This window comes from Prionailurus viverrinus, chromosome D2 (genome assembly GCF_022837055.1).
Source record: "Prionailurus viverrinus isolate Anna chromosome D2, UM_Priviv_1.0, whole genome shotgun sequence".
Lineage (NCBI taxonomy): Eukaryota > Metazoa > Chordata > Mammalia > Carnivora > Felidae > Prionailurus > Prionailurus viverrinus.
Window position 1 is genome coordinate 11,291,903 of NC_062571.1, and position 25,621 is coordinate 11,317,523.

Consider the following 25,621-nt stretch of genomic DNA (forward strand, 5'->3'; position numbering starts at 1 on the left):
CACATCTACCCACATTTTTTTTTTTTAATCTGGGCTTTCAAGATATTCCATATTTTGTCCTAATCCTTCACCTGCGACCAACAGTGTTTTCTACCTACTTATACCCTCTGATTTAGCCTAACTAGACTACCAATCATCCGTCAACTCTTTCTATGCATGGTTATATCCGATACGCTTTCCCTCTGGCAGAAATGCCCTGTCGCACCTACTCTCTACTTGTGGACATTTTGATCCCTTCAACACCTAACTCAGATGTCATTTTCTCCCCTTATTGATTCCTTCAATTAGAAAACAAATCTGTCTTAGGTATTTTCTATAAAGATCAGTCGAATCCCTACTATGAAGCAGGCATGCTGTTGGGCACTGGGACACACTGGTGAGCAGGAAACAGGGTCTCAGCCTCCACCGCGGAGTGTACTATCCTAGCCTCACTGTTCCTTGCTCATGTAACTTCAGGGGGACAACCTTGTCCATCAACGATCAACGGTTCTCTCTAAATTCCTAATGTTCAGAAACCACACCATCCTCTGATCACCACTTTTTCCTCCTGGTTTTCTCATTTCCTTTGCAAACATATTCACTTTTTAAACACATTAACTTCTTCCTGGGCTTCCCTTCCTTATCTGCATAACTTTCTACATTTTTTTGAATGTTTTATTATTTATTTTTGAGAGAGAGAGAGAGAGAGAGAGAGAGAGAGAGAGACAGAGTGTGAGCAGGGGAGGAGCAGAGAGAGAAGGAGACACAGAATCTGAAGCAGGCTCCAGGCTCCAAGCTGTCAGCACAGAGCCTGGCATGGGACTCGAACTCATGAGCTGTGACATCATGACCTGAGCTGAAATCGGGCACTCAACCGACTGAGCCACCCAGGTGCCCCTATCTGCATAGGTTTCTAGGTTTCCTGGCCCTATTTCTCTTCTTATTTGCCGTTCACCCCAATCTTTGTCTGGTTTCGGGTTCTTCATTCTTCTCAACATCTATACGTGCTCTGTTGACCTTGCTGGCAAACAAGAGATTGGCAGGCACCACTACCACCTCATAGTCTCCAATCTCAACTGGATCATTAATGTTTCTCTGCAATTGTTTCATCTGTTTTCAGCTAGCTCTCTTTTCCATCCCACAAAACAGCTATGTCTCATCTTTATTGCTGTGTGACATCAGCAGGAATGGCCGAGTAACGATCTCTAAAAATCCTCTTCCATAAAAGCAGTGACAACACTGGAAAAAACCGTCCAAATCAAGTTTTTTTCAGAGCTCTGGAAATTAACCAAAGTCTGGCAAAAATCTGGGTAGTGTTACTCAATCAAAATGGATGAAAGTTTGTAAGGACAGCAGCAGGCTTACTCGTATTTTTTGTTTGTTTGTTTTTAATTTTTTTTTTTTACGTTTATTTTTGAGACAGAGAGAGACAGAGCATGAACGGGGGAGGGGCAGACAGAGAGGGAGACACAGAACCGGAAGCAGGCTCCAGACTCTGAGCCATCAGCCCAGAGCTCGACGCGGGGCTCGAACTCACGGTCTGTGAGATCGTGACCTGAGCTGAAGTCGAACGCTTAACCGACTGAGCCACCCAGGCGCCCCAGGCTTACTGGTATTTTAACTTATGTTAGTGATATCCCCTTCTTGCTAGGTATGTGGCACAGTGGAAATCAACAGCCTCTCAATTACAGTGTAAATCAGTAACCTAGAAGCTTCTAGAGGGAACAGAATGGAGCTGGAAACCCTCCAAAGCCCAATTCACAGATAACTGTCATTATTTTCCCTTCACAGTAGTTTGTCAGAAAATCCCACTGCAAGGCTTATCTTTATCTGGTCTGACTTTGTTGGCCCAATGCAAACCATCATTTCCCAAAAGGCATTTGTTGAAAATAATCAGAGGCAATTTTTTAACACTGCAGCTGCGTGACGTGGCAATAACAGTGAGGCAACCGACACGCTGACCGAAAATTTCAGAAGAAGAGCTGAGGAATGAGATGTCCTTAGTAGGTTGTGAAAACTTCCAGTGTAATCCTGGGAATCCAGAAAGCCACACTCACACCCAGGGCTCTGTGTGTGTGTGTGTGTGTGTGTGTGTGTGTGTGTGTGTGTGTTCGTGTTCAGAAAGACCTGAGAAGGTCCTAAGTTTTGACCTCTGGGACACCTTCAGGTTCCACACAAGCGGTAAGTGAAGGCTAATGTGTGCATGTTGGAGTTATGTCTCAACATGCACACAGAGCCCCTCCCTCAACAAAGACTGGGAGACTTGTAAGCGCCAAGCATTTGGGAAAGTCTCTGTCCAATCACTAGCTGACCATGAGGCTAATGAAACAGAGGCTCCTGGGACTACAAATGACAAAGAAAACAAAATATACAAGGCTAGTTAAGAAAGCTGATGAACAAACAAACGACAATTACAAGTACAATAACAAACCATGGGGGAGGGGAGATTCCAGAGTTGCTATATTATGTTATTTAAAATATCTGATTCTCAACAAAAATAGGGAGACATGCAAACAGACAAGGAAGTATGTCTCCTACAGGGACAATAAAGGAGTCAGAAATTGTCCCTGAGAAAGCCCAGATACTGGACTTATTAGACAAAGATTTTAAATTAGCTATTTTATTTTATTATTTTTTTTAATTTTTTTTATGTTTATTTCTCAGAGAGGAGAAAGAGAGAGCAATCAGGGGAAGGGCAGAGAGAGAAAGAGGCAGACAAAGAATCTGAAGCAGGCTCCAGGCTCTGAGCTGTCAGCACAGAGCCCGACACGGGTCTCAAATCTATGAGCTATGAGATCATGACCTGAGCCAAGGTCAGACGCTTTAATCAACTGAGCCACCTACGCACCCCATAAATTAGCTCATTTAAATATGTCCAAAGAACTAAAAGAAACCATGTCTGAAGAACAAAAGGAAATTATGAGAACAATGCCTCACCAAAAAGAACCTATCAATAAAGAGAGATTATTAAAAAAAAAAACCAAAAAAACAGAAATTCCTGAAAAGTAAAATAAGTGAAGTTAAAATCCACTAGAGGGACTCAACTGTAGGTTTAAACTAGCAGAAGACATAATCAAAGAATTTAAGGATAGATCCACCAAGATTATCAAGTATGGAAAACAGCATGGGAAAGGAATGAAGAAAAATAAACAGCCTCAGAGACCCTTGGGATACAATCAAGTGTGACAACCCAGGTCTAATGGGCATTTCAGCAAGAGAAGAGAGGAATAGGGCAGAAAGAATATTTAAAGAAACACTGACCACTCTTCAAATTTGATGACATTCATTTACAGTTCTGAGAAGCTCTACAAGATCTAAGTAGGATAAACTCAAAGAAATCTAAACTAGGCACATCATAATCAAATTACTGAAAGACAAAAAGTCTTGAAAGCACCGAGAGAAGAAACACATCACATGCAAGGATCTTCAATAAGAGTAACAGCCAGTGTCGCATCAGAAAACATGGGGGCCAGAAGGCAACGGGAGGCCATATACATAGTGCTGAAGGAAAAAGAAAAAGCCAGCCTAGAATTCTACCTCCAGCAAATCTTCATTGTTCTCTGCAAGTCTTCTGACACAGTCCAGCCCTTTCTCACTCTTGCCCCTTAGCAAATAAGCTCATTTTCTATTTCAACAGAAAACAGTAAGCACAAAACAATTCCCTGTGTTTCATCCTAATTTTCCATGAACATAGGTTTCTACCTTCTCTTTAATCCTTACCTCTTTCACACTAAATTTAGGGGAGCAGGTGTTCTCCCTATTATATTAGATTGGTCCCTCCATCCGTGCTCTGGTTTCACCCCAACCCTTGCAGAGACTACACTTGATCCAGCTCTTCTCCTTTATTTTCAACCTCCCACTTTCTGCTGGTCCTTTCCCTTAGCATATAAAAATGTCCAATTGCCTCCCTTTAAAAAAAAAAGAAATATTTAATCTTTAGTCCTTTCTTCCTCTCTTGCAGTAGCCTCAGCTTTACGTTTATATCCAGAACTGAGTCGTGGTGGTGTCTAGTGTCTCTCAGGCATTTCAAACTCAAAGTGTTTACAATTAAACTTGGAATCTCCCCCAAAATCCCACCTCTATTTGCTCTGAATCCTGTGTTCCCTGTGAATGTGGATGTACTTGGCATCTACCGACCCAGAAACCATCCCTGCCACCCGCTTTGTCCTTCTGCTGATTCTACTTCTAAATGTCAAATGATTCTGCCCTATTGTCTCTATTCACAGTATTGCCTAAGCTCGGGCCGTCAATACTCCTCAACATCACTTGTGCAGCCGCCCAACTGTTGTCCTCACCTCCACTTTTGTTCACATTCAACCCATTCTCCCAAGAGTCACTTATTTTTTTTTAATAGAAAAATCTTTTTTTTTCAATCTCTGCCTCCTCTACTTCATTTCCTGCCACTTCTCAAACTCAAAATTCAGCTATGCAACACTGAAGTCCCCATGTGTAATGCTCTTTTGTGGCTCCAGGCTCTTCTACATACCATACTCTTGGCCTGGAATACACGGGACTTGGTTGATTCCTATGCATCCTTCTAAATATTCCCCTTGCTTTGCCTACTTTTAAGTAGGTAAAGTAGGTGGTTTTAAAACATGTCTACAAATATTTTGCCATATTTCCTTTCAAAAAGTGTGGGCTTGAGTGTGGGCTCTTTAAGTGACTCACATCTAACAAACAGAATACGATAGAAGTAAATGTAATGGGCATTGAGGTCTCCCCGTCATGCTATGTCTTATCCATGCGGGGGGAAGTCATCTGCTCTGTGAAAACACTCAAGCATCTCTCTGAGGAGGTCTGCTGGCAAGGAACTTAGGTCTCTGGCCAACAGCCAGAGAGAAACTGAGTCCTTTGGCCAATAATTATGCAAATGAGCTCTTAGAAGCAAATCTTCCAGCCCCACTGAAGTCTTCAGATGACTGTAGCCCTGACCAACTCGACAGCAACCTCAAAAAAAGGCCATGATCCAGAACTATCTGACTAACCCACTCACAAATTCCTAACCACAGAGATAACAAATGTTCGCTGCATTGTTAAATTTTAGGGGGACATTTGTTACACAGCAATAGATAACAAATACACTTCCTCTATGAAGACTGCTCTGACATCACTAAGCTGAGTTAAACCCTCTGTGCTATGATACTTGAGCGTTAACACTTACACCATATAGTAGTGTGGACAATTCAGTCTATCTTCCTTGCCTACCCTGAGAGCTACCTGTGGGCAAAAACTGTTTTATTCATTTTTGAATCCCAGACCTGGGCAGAGTAGATGTTCAATAACTATGTATTAGAGTCAAGTGGACATGAAGATGACTTGAAATATGGAAGTAACATGAAACCCAAACATGGATTTTAGAAACATGAACTCCTTCCCTTTCTCCTTGAAATTCACATAATTCACAAGAAAGTAGGTAACTGTAAGGTAGCAATACATTGCCTCACAAGGGTGTTAAGAAGATAAAATTATATTATGGTTGTAAATAGTGTAAAACTATATGTCATAAAGATAACATCTTATGCAGTATCCAAAAAAAGTTATCCGTAAAAGTGAATACAACAGATGGAACTGACACAGACTATGCCCTTGACTGATAATGTCTTTAAAATATAATCATCACTGATTATTTTTTTGTGGCATATACTGCACATCTTGTACAGGGTAAAACGGACTCCCCCTCTTGGATACCAACCATATATAGTTTTTTAAACAGTGCAATTCTTTTGTTTGTTTGAATGGGTAATGCAAATAGAGTACAAAATTTTTTTTAAAATGATATGCGGCAAAATGTAAATCTCCCCTCCCACAGCTGTCTGTCAGCTATCTGGTTATCTTTCCTGGAAGCAATCACTGTTACCATTGTTTTCTGTGTCTTTCCAGAGTCAGACTGTGCATATGCAAGCATTTACATATGTTCTTTTTTATAATGCAAATAGTACCATGTTCTTCACAGAGCTCAGGACTTTGCTACTTTACCTTAATATGATACATCTGAGATTGCTTCCTATCGGCACTTCATTATATTTAAGAACTTCATAATATTCCATTGTATGAATGTACCATGATATTTTTAACCAGCTCCCATGCGCCAGAGTGTTGTCTAATCTGGTGCTTTGTTTTACTTTATGGTGTGTGTGTGTGTGTGTGTGTGTGTGTGTGTGTGTATGTGGATGTGGATGTGTTGGGGAGCTAAGATACTACACTATTCATGTCATTTATATTTTTCTGTTGGACTGTGTAAGTCTCCTCTATTACTTTTTTCCTTTTCCCTATTCCGTGATCCTGAAATGCATTTCCTCACTCCGTGTCCACCACTGACATCACTCCAATGTGTATGCTGTTTTGCCTTGGACAGGTTTGTGTTTTTGTAAGCAGTAAGGTACTCAGAAATTATATTAATTGTATTACATCCCTGCTCTATTCCGTACTTCATGATCACTGCTTCTGAATTGCTGCATGCTAGGTTTTAACATTTCTATTATTTTTATCTAGGATACTTTCAGCTTTCACAATCACAAATAGTGCTATAATAAACACATTCCTCCACACCTGTGTCTAGACCTACACATGAGTGTTTCTACACCCAAGTGTGTCATTTGCTGGGTCATAATCATGGTTTCTACATAATACAAGCTTTTCACGCAACAAATTTGCCAAGTTATACTTTCAACTGAGATGCACAGGGTTCCCATTGTGTCACATCCATGTCAACACATGGTATCATATAGCTTTCTAATTATTTTAATTTGTTGGATATAAACCTATAAATATTTTATTTTGCATTTCTCTAATGATCAGGGAGATCTGAAACATCTTCATGTGTTTTTAAATCGATGCAGTTTCCCTTACTATTTACATATATTGCCTATTTGTCTATTTTTTATTAAGGTAACTGATATATACCATTGTATTATTTTCATATTACAACAGAATGATCTAATATTTATATATATTGCAAAATGATCACTACAAGTCTAGTTAACATAGTGCTATGTTATTAGTAAAAATTTAGATGCCTGATATACCTAGTTGTTCATTAAAAATTACACTTAGGGGCACCTGGGTAGCCCAGTGGGTTAAGTGTCTGACTTCAGCTCAGGTCCGTGGGTTCAAGTCCCATGTTGGTCTCTGTGCTGACAGCTCAGAGCCTGGAGCCTGCTTCAGATTCTGGGTCTCCCCTTCTCTCTGCCCCTCCCCTGCTCATGCTCTGTCTCTCTGTCTCTCTGTCTCTCTCAAAAAATAAATAAACATCAAAAATATTTTTTAATTACATTTAATAGATCACTTCAAAGGGGGCTCACGGGGCTGTGAAACCAGGAGCTCTAACACTGATCAAAGAATGAAGTTGTCCACAGGACGTCACAGTCATTCAACAGTGCCATCTTTCTGAGGAGACGTGATGCAAAGCCACTCATAATTGTGACAAGTGACTCATAATAATCCAAGATTGGTGATGTGGGAAAATAAGCAAATGTCAAAAAGTTTAACCTCCAAAAAATACATTTAAGATTGATTCACTCTTTGAAAGGTTTGTAAAGTCAGTACCTCCCTAAGAAGACTGACCATGACAGAAAAAGAGAAACATAAACTGTGAATACCAAAAATGGAAAGAAGTGGCACTACAGACCCTCCAAACATTAAAGGAATAATAAGGGACATTAGAACAATTTTATGCCAATAAATACGGCAACTTAAATGAATTTACTGAATTCATGAAATTTGTGAATTGACTAACTTACTGAAAAAAACATAACTTATCAAAACTGACATAAGAAGAAACAAAATCTAAGTATCTCCCATAGCTATTAAAGACATTTGAATTCATGATCAAATACCTTTCCTAAAATATAAAACCATAGGTCCAGATGGTTTTAATGATAAATTCTATACATTTCAGTAAAACATAATACAAAACTATCTCAAATGCAGAGAACAGTGGGAACATTTCCTACTTTGTATCACAAAGCCAGGACTACCCTCATAACGAAAGCTGACAAAGAGATGTTGCAAGAAAAGGAAATGACATACCAGTATTGCTTATGAAATTAGATATAAAAATCCTTCATAGAATAGCAAAGAGAATCCAGGTATATATAAAGATGGATAACACACCTTGACTAAGCAGAGTTGTATTAGAAATGCAACCTTGTTTTAACATTCAAAAATCAGTGTTATTCACAGTATTTTCAGAATAAAGGAGAAGAATATATAATCTTCTCAATAAATGGCAAAAAAATTATTTGGTAAAATTTAATATCCCATTCATGATAAAAGCTCCCAGAAAACTAGGAAGAGAAGAGAACTTCTTCGTGGTGATAAGAGCAGTTAACATCATACTTCATGATGAAACAATAAAAATTCTTCCCTTACGACTGGGAATAAGGCAGGATAATCTCCCTTGCCACTTTATTAAACATTGTAATTCTTTCCCAGTTCAATAAGTCAAAAGACAAAAAGGCATGATAATTATAAAGGAAAAAGTAAAACTTTTGGGGGCGTTGGGGGGAGACCTCATGGTTAAGGTAGAAAATCCTGAAAGAAAGAAAGAAAGAGAGAGAGAAAGAAAGAAAGAAAGAAAGAAAAAAAAGTAAGATAAATTCTGCCAGACCACAGGATGTAATATCAACATATACATAACATTTGTGTTTCTCATATTCAACATATTCATCTTTCAACTGGAAGATGAGATGAATGAAAATTAATTTCATTTATAATAGTTTCCAAAATATCAGATACCTCTAAAAATAATGGGCAATCCCTCTACTCTGAAAGTAGTAGATAAACTAGAGGACCGACATAAATGGAAGGATAGGTCTCGTTCATGAACTGATAGACTAAATATTATTAAAATGTCAATTCTCCCCTAACTGACCTATAAAGCCAACTATATCCCAACAAAACCAAATTGACAACTGGAATCTAAAATTTATAAAGAAATGCAAAGGAAAAAAAGGAGCCCGAAAAACCTCTTAAAGAAGAAGTTAGAGGACCTACCCTACCTGATGTTAAGATTTGTTATAAGGTGGTAATAACAAAGATAGCAGTGTGGTACTGACTTAAAGACAGACATATGGATGAATAGAACACAATGGTCAATAGAGATTTGACTAAGGTGGCAAGGTGACTTAATGGGAAAGGGTAATTTGTTGTAACCGATGGTGCTGAGACAGCTGAAGATCGATCTGGACAAAAATGAACCTCGACCTTAGTCTCCCATCACAAATAACACTCAATCAATTCAGATTATAGACCTAAATGAAAACGTTACAATCATAAAACTTCTGGAAGAAAGCACCAGAGAAAATATTTGTTTTTGCACAGGCCAAGATTTCAACCTATTCAAGATTTCAACATATAACCATGAAGGGAAAATCATAAATGGACCTCATCAAAATTAAGAATGTTCTGCTCTTTGAAAGATTTCACTGAGAAAATGGAAGCACAACTCAGGTCCTGGGAGGAGTTATTTCCAATATCTGACACAGTCTCCATATCCAGAAAATCTACATGTATGTACAAATATTTACAATGACATATAGTTACAATTCAATAAAAAGACAAAACAACCCAATTTTTAAAAATGGATATAGATTTGAAAAAACACTTATCCCAGTGGCCCATAAGTGCAAGAAAAAATTTCAACACTATTACTCTGAGGAAAATGAGAATTAAAACTATTAATAAGATCCTATTTTGTACCTATCAGAATGGTTAAAATCAGAAAGATTCACTACCAATTCTTGGCCAGGATGTGGGAGAAACCATCCACACAGGATTACTACTGTGAGGAGTAAGTAATTGCCTAAGGTCTTAGAAACATTTGCTGTACCTGATAAGCACTGTAAAATCATTAGCTATTATTACTATTTATGGTCTGGACATCTTTGCACAGCTATTACACTGAAAATAGTAGTCATCAGAGAATATTTAGGATGCATTTTTAAAAACTTTCTACCAAAAAATATAGCCACTATAAGGAAACTCACAGTTTACTTCATTTCTGCCAATTTTAAAATAAGGATATTCACACCAACTCAGACTTCAGGCAAAGCTTTAAGGAACTAATCATTTTAAACCGTATTCTTAAAAGGTATTATTTAAGGGGAATGTGTTCTTTATAAAACCTCTGAAATCTATTTCTTCAACACATATTTCTTGAGTGCTTACTCTAATGTGCTCACCTTAAAGCAAAATGTTGCACTCATTAATGAATAGTGTCTATAGGTATGAGTAAAAATAATGAAGGTTCCGAAGACAGTAGCTATGGGTTTACTCCCACAAACTAAACAAGGAGAGCTGAAGGAAAGCCTGTGGGATGGAAACAGGGGCAATCTCAGGGTTAATTAACCTCAGACTCTCTGGGAAGGTAAACCCATTTCTTCCCCTTGCAGAATCACTGTGGTCCTAAGACATTCTACTGAGAGATGAGCCTAATCCTTCGTGTCCTCAGGGAAAAAAATGCTCCAACTACTGGCCTAAATTACAAACTAAATTACATCCTGAAGGACTCCATCTCGTACGTTCCCCCCCTTTCAGTCAATTATTTGGCTTTAAAGAACTACTACACAATTTTGCAACCCAAGAGGAAGAAAGGAAAACCCAAATACCGTGATCTTGATCTGGCGCCTCCAGATGGTAGCCATATCCCAGCAGCGTGCGCACGGCCTCACGGAGGCTGTCCTTGTTGGACTTCTTGGTGCGGTCATCTAGAAGGGTGTAGGGAACCAGGCGAGGGTTTCTTCTGTTCTTTACATCCTACGGGAAGAGAAAAGGTGTTGGTCATCAAAGCAGTGCTGAAGCAATCATTTTGGAAATGAGACAGCCATCAGATACAACAGAAAAGTAAAGTCCCTGAGTTAAAAGCTGCCTCTCCCCCACCTTCTTTGTCTTCTCAGGTAAGTTACTGAACCACTATCAATACAAAAGATTCAATCCAATGAATAACTGCATCCATTCAAAGCAGTAACAGAAAGTAAAAACAGCAGTAACAAAAGCCAACTGGAAGGATCTCTGTAACCATCTTTCATCTGCTGGGGTCACAGGGCAATGGGCTAATTTGGAGCACGCAGCATTTCCTTGCACGGTTGACTGATAAGTCTTTGTTCCAAGAAAAGTCAAATGATCACTGGTCACCTCTCAGTGACATCGGTCTACAAACAACATAAGGCTGTGGTCCCTTTCTCAGAAAAATTCAGTGTGATATAGGCAGCCATTCTATGAACTCAACTAGCTTGAAAAATATGCACTCAAGTGACTCCATTAACCTGTGAGACCGGTTAATAACAGAAATACGGAAAGAACTATAAAACTCACAATTTGGCTCTTACAAAAGAGCCTCCAAGTTGAAAAATGTGATGAAACCGGTATCAGTAAAGCCAGAAAGTGGGCTATCCTACCGTCCTGGCAAAGAAATTACTCCCTTCCATCCACTCACGGAGATTCCGCTGCAGTTTTTGTCAGACTCTCCATATTTCGGGCAGCATACTCAACTCTCACTATAACCCCAGCATGATGAAGAATTAGGAGGCTGTGATTCCTCCCAAACCTTCTCGAGAAAAATGAGTTCTGTGGTGGGTCTGTTCTGGGTGGGTAGGAGCAAGGAAAGCCTTTCCTACTTTCTTCTCCCCTCGCTCTAGCAAATTCGTACCAATACCTGCTCCATTAGGGTCAAGAGCACCTAGGTTGCTTGGTGGGGGGCACCACTCCAAAGCCACCCCCAAATAAACCAGCAGTGTAAACAGAGCGCCTACACTGCCAGCCCAGCTGTGAGATGCACCACCCAGCACCCCTGTTTTTCAACATGGTTTTTGTCCCCAAACTTTCTACAGAAATTCTGAAGCCTTCAATGAATCATCCTCTCTAGAGACGTCCTGAGATTCTGAGTGTTCACAGGAGCTCCCCAGGGGATTCCACACACACTCAGGTTTGAGACCAGCTGTGCTAGAGTCAGACAGAGAGGAGGTAATTCAATGAAGCTGTTTTCAAGGACTTTCACTATAGGTCTGAACTAGATTACGCTAACAAGAAGGTGATGGAAAATTCAAGACAATGCTTGTTCAAATAATCCAGCAAACATGAGTTATGTCAGTGGGGAATTCGGTGGAGGGAAGGGGTGGGAGCTGGGAGAGGGAATGGGGAAAGGATTTCAATGAGAGCTCTGGCCAGCTCAAACAGAGCCTTAGGCGTGTAGGAGGAAATGCATGAACAGGAAAGAACATCCCTCGAGGAAGAGACGGACATCAGGGAAATCCTGGTTTGTCTGACACCGCCATGTGGCCTTCAAGGCAAGTAAGCCCTCCTTTTGCAGAGAGCCAGTGTGGACCCCTTAGCCCTCTGGGGTGTAAGAATCAGGGTCTCTCTGTCTCTCTCTCTCTGTCTCTCTCTCTCTCACACACAAAATGCTTAAGCAGATTTAGTGCCGACATTCTCCTCTGTTATAGCCAGCTTAATTCAATATAAACCTATATTTTATGAGGCCACTCAAGGCTATTCAAGTTTTCTTTAGCCTTCCCAATGGCAAAAAGTCACCAGCTTAGAAGGATTTGGGAAATTCATTTTTTCAAGTCAACACTGAGGCTGTATATCAAACCACAGTCTAAGCCTATAAGTAAGAATCCATTTTATTCCCGAAAAATTTTTAAGTCACGGCAGCCCCAAAACGAGCTGGCTGGAGGCAACAAGGAACAAGGAAGTGAAGAATTTTTGGCTCTGGAGTCAGAAGCCTTGATCCCAAGCTGTGTCTGCCACCTGCTAGCTGTGCAGCACTGAGTGCAGTGCTCTCAATAAGGCCCCCTGTACACACGTGAACCGGGAATAAAAACCATTCTCCCTCACATAACTGTTGTTGCGAGTTAAAAAGAATACATGTAAACGTCTGGGCGTGGTGAATGGCACCTAATATAATAGCAAACTGTTCTCTGTGTGCGTTAGAAGGCAGGCACTGTTATCAGCCTTTCTCAGACAGAAGTTATATAATGAAGTTAAATCACTTACTGATGAGGCAAACAGTGGCGCAGAGAATTTAAGAATTTAAGTAGCCTTAAATTCTCAGTGGCACAGAGAATTTAAGTAGCCTTCCCAAGGTCACATGGTGACAAGGAGGTAAAGCTAAAATTTGCTCTTCACCCCTCTGCCATGTTTATTCCAATATGTACTCAATGACAGTCACTCCCACGGGGGCCACCCATTAATGGAGATCCATGGCTCTGAAATCCATAAAGCGCTGAAAACTCAGTTTTTACCAAAGTTTAACAAAAACTCGGTTGGTGGTAAAACACGATCTGAATTGATGCGAGCCTGTTTATAGTCTTTATTTATCCCTCCTGGTATTATCATGCCTACGCTGTGCTGAACAATTAGTAGCAGCATTTTGCTGCCCTGCTGGGAGTGCTAAGTAACACGTAATATGTCACCACATCAACGTCCCAGAAACCCAAAAAAAATCTCGATTCTGGAATTCATCTGGCCCCAGGGGATTCGAATAAGGAATTGTGGACCTCTTTTATTATTATCTTATCCCCATCTTCTCATTGTTTCAAAGGTTTCTCCTTAAACACAACCTCAGAGAGACAAATGCCACAAAACTGCCTTATAAATCTCTGTTCTGGTTAACATTCACTGAGTGCCTCACGGCAACACTCAGAGCTATGGTCATCTGATTTCTTGAGTCGAGCATTGAAGAGGGGCCTTGGTGCACAGTCACATTAAGAAATGTATATGAGTTTCAAAATGGTCATTATTTAATCCCTCCTGTTGGGAATCATGCTGATCACCACTTAAGTAAATCTCAGCCCCCACGCCATGAAGCTAAATTCCCACGTACCTGTTGCTGCCGTAAATCGCAGCCCACGTGCCGTAAAGCTCAACGCCCACGTACCTGCTGGATGCCGTAAGTCCAGCCCTGCCGGATTCGATCCCGGGCCCACACGTTGTGAGCGTTCTCCGCCAGCTTGTCCACCATCGCTTCCTGAGACGGCGTGAGTTTAATGAAGCTCAGGTCCATCGGGGCAGGCTTATACCCACTTGTCAGCTGGTAACTACAAAGCAACACAAAAGAGATATGTAATTGGCCTTTCAAAAACAAGTCCAGGCTTAGAAATCCCTCTAAGGGTCTTTTTATGGCCCCACCCACTTCTAATGATTCCAGACACCACACTGGGGACCGCTGGCCGGTCGGTCAGCAAGCCTGGAGCCCTTCATGCACGCTAATAACTCATTAGGCACAAAGGCCACGCGATCTTTGTTTTCATTTTTATGTCAATAAAACTAAAATAAGACACCTTACCTATCTCTCAAAGTTGAGAAGGACTTAGTGTTTCTGAGTTCCTAATATTTGAGGCTTTTTTATAGTATTAACGAAAATACTGGTTACCAATGAAAACATGTGATAGATTTCCCGTTTATATTTTCTTCAATTTTCAAATGTTATATTAAATTCATATATTTATTTAATAAACCTGTGGGTCCTTTCAGATACTAGCTGTTCATTATTGCATAGGGAGATTTTAATGCATTTATGAATTCATTCCCCCTTTTTGACTTCCCTGGTTATATAATTTAGGAAGCCTCTGGATAAGACAGAGAGTAGGAAATCCCAGGTGCATAATCATCTAAAATATTAGGAAGGCCTGGATTTTAGGGAATTCTTACCAGAGACTACTTCCATACTCTGAAATGGAAAGAAAGTACTAAAACAAGCATAAGTCTTCATGTTTCAGAAGAAATATAAAATTGAAAATATAAAAATTTATTTTTTTTAATTTTTTTTAATGTTTATTTATTTTTGAGACAGAGAGAGAGACAGAGCATGAACGGGGGAGGAGCAAAGAGAGAGAGGGAGACACAGAATCGGAAGCAGGCTCCAGGCTCTGAGCCATCAGCCCAGAGCCCGAGGCGGGGCTCGAACTCACGGACCGTGAGATCGCGAGATCGCGACCTGAGCTGAAGTTGGACGCCTAACCGACTGAGCCACCCAGGCGCCCAGAAAATATAAAAATTTAAACATGCACGTATTAGGGCAATAATACTGCCCTACTTCTCTGTACAGACACACACACAGCTGCCTCATTCTCTTTTTTAACTACTGAGATTTGAACAAAGCCTATTTTATAGCTGCCTCCCTGCCATTCTTCTGTCATTGTTCTATTCCCTATAATCAACTATGCCTTGAGGTCAGGATCTGTTTCTAATCCATTTTTCTAACTGTCTTTATACTTGAAACAGGGCATGGCAGATAAGCAGCCTTTTGATGATCTGTAGTGTTTGCAAGAATTAACTTTATATACTGAATATAAAGGTACATGCATCATTTTTATTTAATGTTTGTTTATCTTTGAGAGGGAGACACAGAGCATGAGTGGAGAGGGGCAGAGACAGAGGAGACACAGAATCCGAAGCAGGCTCCAGGATCTGAGCTGTCAGCACAGACCCCATGCGGGGCTCAAACCCATGAACTGCAAGATCATGACCTGAGCCAAAGTTGGATGCTTAACAGACCGAGGCACCCAGGCACCCCAGTACATGCGGCTTCATCTCAAAGATTCTCCTTTGTACAAAGAAAACCAGCTAACTATACCAAGTTAAAAAAAAAAAATTATTAGAACATGAGAAAATGCTCTTTGAGATAAAACTATGTCGTCATTTTTCTTTTAAGTATTCTGGGCTATGGCTCTCAGAATTAGCAGGCAACCTTCTTTGGAGCAGAGAGTTTGACTGCCGTATTCCTCACTATCTGTCAAACGGAGAATAGTACCAGATACATGGTAAGCATTCAATAAAAATATGTTGAATGAATTGATGTGTTACAGCAATAAATAATTTTAAGGTTGAATACAGTTGACTTTGCCTTAGTTACTTCTATTTCCTTAGGAGACTCTAGTATTTTATAAGTCATTTACCTATAGACAAAAGTATGAGAAATATTTTGTTTTGTTTTGTTTAAGTGGATTAGATTGGTCTGGCAACTGTTACAGTTAAGGTTAATTCCTGCCTTATGTCATTCAATTTATAGTCACGAGCTATAAGTATAGACAAGAAATTTCATTGTTTTAAATCAGCACTCTGCAGGTTTAGGTAATTAACAATATTTTTTTTTCCCTGTCTTTTTTTTGTATAAAGAAATCACATGGGATTTTTTAACCACTCATACAAATCATTGTATGTTATAGAATTCTGGTTATAAATAGATAAATCTGTAAACTAGAAGCACAGTCTACATACAAGTTCTTTTTTTCAGAAAATATGTACATTTAAAGATTTTCTCTACACTCAACGAGGGGCTTGCGCTCACAACCCTCAGATCCACAGTCACATGCTCGTCTGACTGAGCCAGCCAGGTGCCACTCATTCAAAAAATATTTTCTTCGAGAAAGAGCTCCTAATAGATTTCCAACGTACCAACAGATGATCAAGCTAACAGAGTTTATTTTCCAAGTACCAACATATGATCAAGCTAGCACAGTTTAATTTCCAAGTTTAACGTGACTAGCTGGAGGCAGTGTTAGAATCAGTGATCAAGAACTCAGTCCTCTCTATCGCCCAGTCTTCCCACCTCTGCTTGACACCCTCCTCCTGGCTTCCCCACCATCGCCCAGCAGGAGGTAGCATAACAGCACACAAGTCTTTCTCCTCCCATTTTGTAATGGCCCTGAGACCTCCTAACTGTCAGACAGGAGACATACCGGATACAGTTTGGAAACTAATCTATGAAAAATCGATTAGAGCCTAAGCCATCTTAATGAGGGGTATGTGCATGTGAAGTGAAAAAAATCCTTCCCCTGACAACCAATTCTAATGGTAGGCTTTCCAGCAATATCTCGTACGGAATGGGGAGGGATGTTTGAAAGGTGGAAGATGGGAAGGAGGTCCTTCCATGTCAAAAATTACAGATAAATTCTACTAATGTATAAAGCTGGATAATATGTGACATAAGTGTTTATCTTCTAAAATTTCCTCTTCCTACAAGGAATATCTACTAGACTGGCTTCAATCTGTGGTCATAATGAAAACCCTTGGAGATGTATTTGCATCCGCTGATTTAACATGGCACAATAATTGGTTTATGCTCATTTTCAGATGTAGACTATAATTTATTTTACTTTTCTTCATAACCCTGTGCAAGAAAGGATTTGAAGCTTCAAGAGATTCTTTTAGAGGCACCTGGATGGCTCAGTCGGTTAAGCATCCGACTTTGGCTCAGGTCATGATCTTGTGATACCTGACTCTCTATGTGGAGCCTGCTTCAGATTCTCTGTCTGTCTCTCTCTCCCTCTGCCCTTCCTGTGCATGCTTTCTCTCTTAAAAATAAATAAACATTAAAAAAAATAATAAAGTGATTCTTTTAAATGGCTAATAATCCCATCGAAATTAAAGTTACTGACTCCCATTCCCCCTGACCCTTACTTCCATACTGTTGTACTTCAAATCACCTATAGTAAAAACAAATACAGATATTTTTGAAATTCACAGACTTAACAAAAATGGTGACATCATGAATGCTTAACCAATATGAATTAGTAGTATCACAATGATTTTTAAAACTATTTTTGTTTGGAGTACATGTTGAGAAAGTAAGAATCGAATCATTATATAAAAATAGGATTTTTTTTTTAAAGGAGAATAAATGAACTTTGGTAAATACTGTCCATTTCACCTTATTAATGTAGTTTTAGTAGGTACATAAAGATCAACCAACTGCTTATATGAAATATTCTCTTCTCGTGGTTGAAAAAGAACAAAAAGCAAAGCTTTTCCTGTACTGCATGTAAACTGGAAACTAAGTGGTTTCAAGTAAAGTTTCAGATTAATTTCCAGAAATTTAAAAGAAATAAAGGAAAGAAAGATTACCATTATAATTCTTGGGGAGTAGAATTTCGTAGCTCAAATAATAGGGAAAGGTTGTATCAATAGTAATTCTATTCATTCAAAATACATCATCATATGCATCAAATACAAAATGTCTCATGTTAAAGATGTAGATGTTGATGTGTTACATTCCCCCTTTTTGACCTTCCTGGGAAAATTCTGCCAGAATCAGTCAATAGATCTCTTTCTCCTGCAGTCCGGTTGGTAGGTATCCTTTTACTTCCTTTACTTTTATATGCAAAGTCCCTGCTCCATCAATCATCCTGAAATGCAGCCGATGAGGAATATATATGGAATTAAATAAATACATTCAATATACTGACCTTCCAAGGTATCAAAATTCTTTTGTAGTTATTATCTTGAGAGATAATAACTACAAAAGAATTTTGATACCTTGGAAGGTCAGTATATTGAATGTATTTATTTAATAATAAATATTTATTAATTTATTTTGACGTGGCATAAAATCCAGTAATTTAAAAAAGAAAACAGTGAGATTAATAAACTACGTGTATAGGGCTTCAGTTTCTTTTCTAAAACACCCTTGTGCCTGGAGAAATAAAACAAAAATGAAACAAAACTGGCAAACTGCCAGTGTCATCTGCACCAAATTATCGAAGATGTAAACAAAAAATGACAGCACTTGACCCCACTGAGGAGTTGTCACGTGAAATAGCAATTTCACTTTGGGCTTCATTCCCACCTGACCCGCATTTTTCTGAAGCAGGTATTCTAAATAAGCCTCTGAATAAAGTGCTCAGTATAATATCACTAAAGGGGCAATTAAAGTGGTGGCATCAAAAACATGGCAGAATTCCAAAAACACTAAAGAGAAAAACCTTTTCTTTTTTTTTTTTTTTTTCTAGCCTCTCCCACCTCTCAAGCTTCCTTGTTTAGGATGAATCAGGTTAAATGAAGCTTGGAAGTCATTATGCTGTGAAAGATGCACAGTAAACATGAAAAGATTATGTCCAAGTTCAGTGGATGTGAGGTGTAAATTTCAAAACCAAATCCGCCCTTCAAGTACCTTGGAACAAATGGGAAAATCTCAGATGACTGCACATCAGAGATATTCAGGACAAGTTTTTGCTGGAAGCACATCTACTAAAAATGCATACTGGGCTGACATTTTCACAGAAAGAACAGAAAGAGAATTCAAAACTCCTCCAGAGCACAAATACAGGAGAATTAATTTCAATGTACAAATTAGGAGGGAAATGGACAAGGGATAGGTTTCTTCTATTACTTCACTTCTTTGTTTTTAAGTAAAGGTGATATGATGAAGTGCCCTGGAGACCTGCCCCCACCACCCAACTCCCTTTTATCAATTTCTTTTTACTCCAAGGCCTTCCCCTACCCCAAAGCCCCTTTGAAACAAAACCACAAGGTATCCAGTGCCCCAAGAAGGGGTCATCTCAAGAGAGAGACCAAAGAAAGCCATTCTTGGTTTGGATTTTTAAAATAGACTTTGAAAATTCACTGCAGAGACCATAGTCTTTTAGATAAAGGCCTTCTGACAGTAAAAGTTAGGTTTTTGAGTATCAAAAGAGCAAGGCCCAGATGCCTTGGGACAGAAGGAAGACCCGATAAAGACTTCTTACGCCCTGCGCAAATAGGTTCCACAGACCCTAGAAGAACAGGAGGATTTAGAGGGAAGCCAGAGTTCTCCAACCCCCACCCAGGAAGAGACCAGGTAGATCCCGCGGCCAAAGTGAACTTCTGTCTTGTCCCCAGAGTGTACCAAGGATAATGGCCAGGTCCTAGAATCTCTCATACCCAAGCCCTTCATCGTGCAGCACGACTACAGAAAAACAGATATGGCAGCCAGCCAAGTCTCCCACCTCCCTCCACCAACTGACTGCAATCCCCAAGTTGCCAGAGAGAATATTCTCAGGTTTCTAGCAATGAAGAGGCAAAAAGAAGAGCAGTGACCTGGAGGACTCACAGAAATGAGAAGGAGAAACCCACTGTGTGGACTCATTACCAAGACCAGTGCAGAAAACAGGCACCCCATAAGATGCCAGCAGAGGTGAATGAAGACAAAAGACAAAGACACTCAGACCAAACTCGAGTCAGGCTCCTCTGAATCCTCTTTCTGTCTAGGACTCTGACCTTGGGCTCTGTCATGTTCCAATTAGTTCCATTTTAGCAAGAATCCTACTGATCAATCAGTTTAAGGAAAATCCTCCAACCTTCCTATCGGATGGCATCCCTCATCCCCTACCTTGTTATCCCATCACCTGATCTGCCTTCAGCAAGAATCCTATCAAGTTCATCTTGCAGAATCCCCCTTCTTGATGTGTCTTCCTAAGTAATTTTCTATCTACTGACCTGCAGCCCTGCTGCTCCTTGGTTATAAATCCCCACTTATCACTGTTGTATTCAGAATGAAGTCCAGTTCCATACATAGGTCTCTCTTCCCTATTTGCAAAAGTTCCTGAATACAATTTGCCTTTATGGTTTTAACTCCTGTCCAGCTCTGGTTTTCTTTGACATAAATCAGTCCTGGCAGCACAGTCAAATGAGGTGGACGATGGATCCAGTGTTCGCTCCCCACTGGGTGAGTGTCCTAAACACAGGTGGTCCTGGGAGTAAGAGGAGGGTAGACCTTCAATTCAAATTCAACAACGAATATTCATTTGGCGGTAGAATGTTTTAGGCCCTATTCCAAGAACTAATGATATATCACTGAACAATATGGACAAAAAAGTCTATAGGAATTATATTCGGATGCAAGTAGGCAGTAAACAAAGTGTAAAACAATAGTATGTTAGAAGATGTAAGTGCTACGGGGAAAAATAAAGTAGAAGAGGGGACATGGGGAAAAGTGCAATTTTACATAGGGAACTATTTTCTTTTATTTTGTTTAAGATGTCAAGAAAAACCGCTTGGAGAATATGACATTTCAATCAAAAATTTAAAGGTGAGAATAAACACAGAAAACAACGATTTTAACAGAGTTTTCCCTGAAAAGACTAGGATTAAGTTTCTAATACTAAGCTTCATTCTGGTGCAAGGCCCATTGGGCTTGAATGCAAGATTAAACCTGATCAGAGAAAATAAAGAACATTGCACGCTAGCGCATTTTTTGATTTGTGGTTTGTGAAATTTACTCCTTATACAGAAAAGAAGTCTATAAACCGGTTTTGTTTTTTCGTGATCACAGTGCCTCACCATGACAGAAAAAATCCAATGGTATTTGTAACACTGCCTTTCACTTAGGTAACTATTTACACAAACTGAATTTGGTACATGTACTATGTCATGGGTCCACACATTCAGCATCCAAGCCTTCATCTCAAGAAGTCATTTGTATCTATATACATGCATTCTTAGCCTTAGATTATCATTCTTAGCCTTTTATGTGGCTCAATATGCCTGAGACACCACTTACCCCTCCATTTCCCATCACCACCAGGGGCTTCATTAGCATTAGTGGTAAGAAGGTAGTGGGGTATGGAAGGGATTTGTCACTGGATTTAAAGACTGCTCAGACAATCTAAACACTACCAATTCATAATTCAACATTACCTATTGTTCCCAGTGATACAGTCAGACAACCAGTTCCTGGTCCTATGTTCTGTGCTGATTTATTAACACACATGAGTGCTAAAGAAAAGTTTTAATAAATGGCATTGGTATTTAGACAAGGATTTTCTTTTCACTTAAACCTATAGTTTTGGGGGCACCTGGGTAGCTCAGTCAGTTAAGCATCCGACTTCGACTCAGGTCATGATCTTACGGTTCATGAGTTTGAGCCCCACATCAGGCTCTGTGCTGACAGCTCAGAGCCTGGAGCCTGCTTCAGGTTCTGTCTCCCTCTCTCTGTGTCCCTCTCCCACTCCCACTCTGTCACTCTCTCTCTTTCTATAAAAAAGTTAAAAATTTTTTAATAAATAAATATAAAGTAAACCTATAGTTTTGCTTTTAAATCTCGATTACTCGGGCATATTAGAAATCGGCAATCTCTTTCTATAAAAAAGTTAAAAATTTTTTAATAAATAAATATAAAGTAAACCTATAGTTTTGCTTTTAAATCTCGATTACTCGGGCATATTAGAAATCGGCAATCATAAACTCTCCGAGTGGATTATTTCTACTGCGTTTTTTCTTTATTCCTACAGTAAATGGACTCTACGTTCATCAAACTATGCAGTGGGTCCAGAGCTTCACTTTACAATAAATGTACAAAGATTTGTGAATTTAAGAATTGACGATAATATAATGTGTTACACTCTTCAGCTGTCTGCTTGTTTGTTCTGTGGAGGAATAAGGAGAAAGGGAGAAAAGAACTACCATGAATCACACATTCTACAAAAGTCCTTAAGGATTTTTAGTGAAATGGTGTGTATTATGTATCAGAAAACACTCACACTCAAATGGCCTATTTTCGAAGAGGAAATGTAGCATGTAATGCAAATGACACTTGAGTCTGTGTGCATCCTTAAATCTGAAATGAGTCTCTTGTAGGCAGCCTGTAGGAGTTAGGTTTTCCCCATTCAGCCACTCTGTGCCTTTTGATGGGTAAATTCAATCAATGTACATTTAGAGTAATTATTGATATGTAAGGACTTAGTAATGCCATCTTATTCATTGCCTTCTGGTCCTTTTGCATTTCCATTGTCCCCCCCCCCCCCCCCCCCCCGGCTCTGTTTATGCCTACTTCTGTAATTGGTTATACTCCATGGAGGTATGTTCTGTTTCCCTTTGTCTTTTGAGGATCCGCTCAAGGTCTCTGGTGGTTACCTTGTGAATTACAATAAAACATCTCACAGATAAAACAGTCCATTTTAGGCTGATAGCAACTTATCTTTGAACACCTAAAAAGGCTCCACCTTTACTCCCCATTACATATTACTGATGTTATAATTTATCTCCTTTTGTGTCCTGCATTTGTTAACAATTTATAGCAGCTATAGTTCTTATTACTCGTCTCCTTTGACTTTCATACTATGGTTGCATGGTTAACACACCATCCGAATGTAGAGTTACAGTTCTCTAAGTGTGACTGTTCTTTCCCATGACCAGCGTGCTGTGAGCTTTCACACCCTATGTTTCTGGGATAGCGTCTTCCCATTTCGGCACAAAGAATTCCTTTCAGCATCTCTTGTAACGCCAGTCTAGAGACAGTAAACTCCCTCAGCTTTTGTCTGGGAAAGCCTTTATTTCTCTTTCGTATCTGAAGGATACCTTTGCCATACAGCATATTCCTGGCCGGCAATTTTTATCTTTCAATGCTTTGAATACATCATTCCACGCTTTCCTGGCCTGTCAGAGTTTCTGTTGAGAAATCAGCAGGTAGCCTAATGGGGCTTCCTTTGTCAGTTGCTTTCTTTTTTCCTTGGCTTCAAGATTCCTTCTTTATGGTTGATTTTTGACAGTTTCATTAAGATGTGTCTTGGAGGGGCACCTGAGTGGCTCAGTCGGTTGAGCATCTGACTTCGGCTCAGGTCATGATCTTGCAGTTCGTGGGTTCGAGCCCCGAATCGGGCTCTGTGCTGACAGCTCACAGCCTGGAGCCTGCTTCGGATTCTGTGTCTCCCTCTCTCTGCCCCTCCCCCACTGGTGCTCTGTCTCTCAAAAATGAATAAACGTTAAAAAAAATTTTTTTTAATGTGTCTTGGAGAGGGTCTTTTACACCCAGATAATAGCATGTGCTATTAGTTTCATGGACTTGTACATCCAAGTCATTCTCCAGGTTTGGGAAGTTCTTGGCTATTATTTCTTTAAATAAACTTTGTCCCCTTCACCTTCCCTTCTCCTTCTGGAGCCTGATCACTCAGATATTTGCTTTTCTGATAGAATCTGAGAGGTCTCTTAGGCTTTCTTCACTCTTTTTAAACTCAGGTCCCGCTCTTCTTCTAACTATATTAATTCTTTGTTCATGTCCTCCAAGCCACGTGTCCTTCTTACCCCTGGTCTGCCTTGTGACAGATTTTCTCCTCTGCATTCTTAATCTCATTCCCTGACTTATTCAGGTCTAGTATTTCCCTTTAGTTCTTTTTTAGAATCTCAATTGCCTTGGTAAAGATCTCCTTTTGTTTATTAACGTTACTCCTGATTTCACCGGATTGCCTTTCTGAGTTTCCTCTTAACGTGCTGAATTTCTTCAGAGCGGTGACTTTAAATTCTTTATCAGCTCCTAATACTCTATGTCTTTGAGCTTGGTTGCTGGAGAATTATTTTCCTTTTGTGACTCTACACTTCTTGATTTTTCACGTTGCTTATAGGTATGCATTTTTGCTTTTGCATTTGAAATTGCCAAGACCCTCTTAACCAGCTCTTGTGTCTTCTCTGGTTCATAGAGTTGGCCAGGCGGGTAATTAGAAACCTCTTTTTTTGATTTGCAGAGGGGAGTGTTATATTTCAAGTTTATGGTTACTTCCCTGCCCACCATGTGTGGCCTGTTCTCTGAGCATACTCCCTGTCTCCTGGAGTTACCTGGGAGCACACTCACAAAGCCAGCAGCAGAGTGGGGGAGAAGTATGGGTTTAGCACTTAGTGAGCTGGGGAGGCCCATGGCCTGGGTAGGGAGATGGGGTAGGGCATGTCATTCCCAAAGGCTTCTAGATGGACTTTCTGCTGACCAGATTCAATGTCTGCAAATATTATCTTCCTCTTTCCCCAAATCCTCCCTAAGCTTCTACCCACTAAGCTCCCACATTAGTACACTGGGTGCTGATGGACGGAAATGGGTATCTCAAGCTGCATCTTGCCAGCTGGGGAAGCTGGGTCCTCTCTCACCATCTTCCTCTTTTCCTGTGGGACAGGTCACCTTCATTAGATAAATCAGTCCCAAAAGGCACCTTCTTGGAGGTAGGGCAGTGTCCAGAAAATTTCTCCTACCACTTCACCATGACTAAACTCATTTTTTCCTTTTTCCTTTCTTTTTATTTTAATGTTTATTTATTTTTGAGAGAAAGAGAGAGAGAGAGAAAAAGAGAGACGCAGAGAGACAGAGGCAGAGCATGAGTAGAGGAGAGGCAGAGAGTGAGGGAGACATAGACTCCAAAGCAGGCTCCAGGGTCTGAGCTGTCAGCACAGAGCCTGACATGGGGCTCGAACTCATGAACTATGAGATCATGACCTGAGCCATAGTCGGACACTTAACCGCTTAACCAACTGAGCCACTCAGGCACCCCTCCTTTTCCTTTCTTCTTCAATGGTGTATTGGAATCTCCCTTTTGAAGGGCTAGATTTCTGCAAGCTCTCTGTAGTGGGTGAGAGTCTGCTCAGTGCAGCACTCACCCAATTCTTGCCCAAACAGCCACAAGAGGGATCTGGGCAGTTGCACCTGTTAATCAGGTTCTAAGGTTTCTTTGGGGTCTGTCTGTCTCCTACCATTTGAACTGGTGAGTGAGATTCCTGCTGGGTCTCTTGGAGTAAGGTGCAAAATCCGGAAACCTCCACAAAGATGCTCTCGTTTCTGTATGAATGTCTAATTTGTTGATTAAAAGGAGGGATAAGGGGTGCCTGAGTGGCTCAGTCAATTGAGAATCCGACTCTTGATTTTGGCTCAGGTCATGACATCATGGTTCCCAGAATTCACCCCTGCATCGGGCTCTGCACTGACAGTGCTGAGCCTGCTTAGGCTTCTCTCTCTCCCTCTCTCTCTGCTCCTTCCCCACTAGCACTCTCTCTCTTTCTCTCAAATAAACAATAATAATAATAATGGGATCCATTAATAATCTACAAGGTACTTAAAACCCAAAGTTTTTTTTTCTTTTTTTTTAAGATTCAGGAATGAGACACTATAAGCTACTATTACCTGAGATATTCA

General features: G+C 40.1%; 1 protein-coding gene across 1 annotated transcript in view; it reads right to left on the reverse strand.

The window, feature by feature from the left end:
• RYR2 (ryanodine receptor 2) overlaps window positions 1–25,621 on the reverse strand; it is a 756,803-nt gene that overhangs the window by 280,673 nt on the left and 450,509 nt on the right. Inside the window, exons 26-27 of the mRNA XM_047824653.1 lie at window positions 13,856–14,015; window positions 10,587–10,734 (exon numbers count right to left, since the gene is read on the reverse strand). Of these exons, the coding sequence (XP_047680609.1) occupies window positions 10,587–10,734; window positions 13,856–14,015 (308 nt within the window). The remainder of the gene's footprint in view (window positions 1–10,586; window positions 10,735–13,855; window positions 14,016–25,621) is intronic.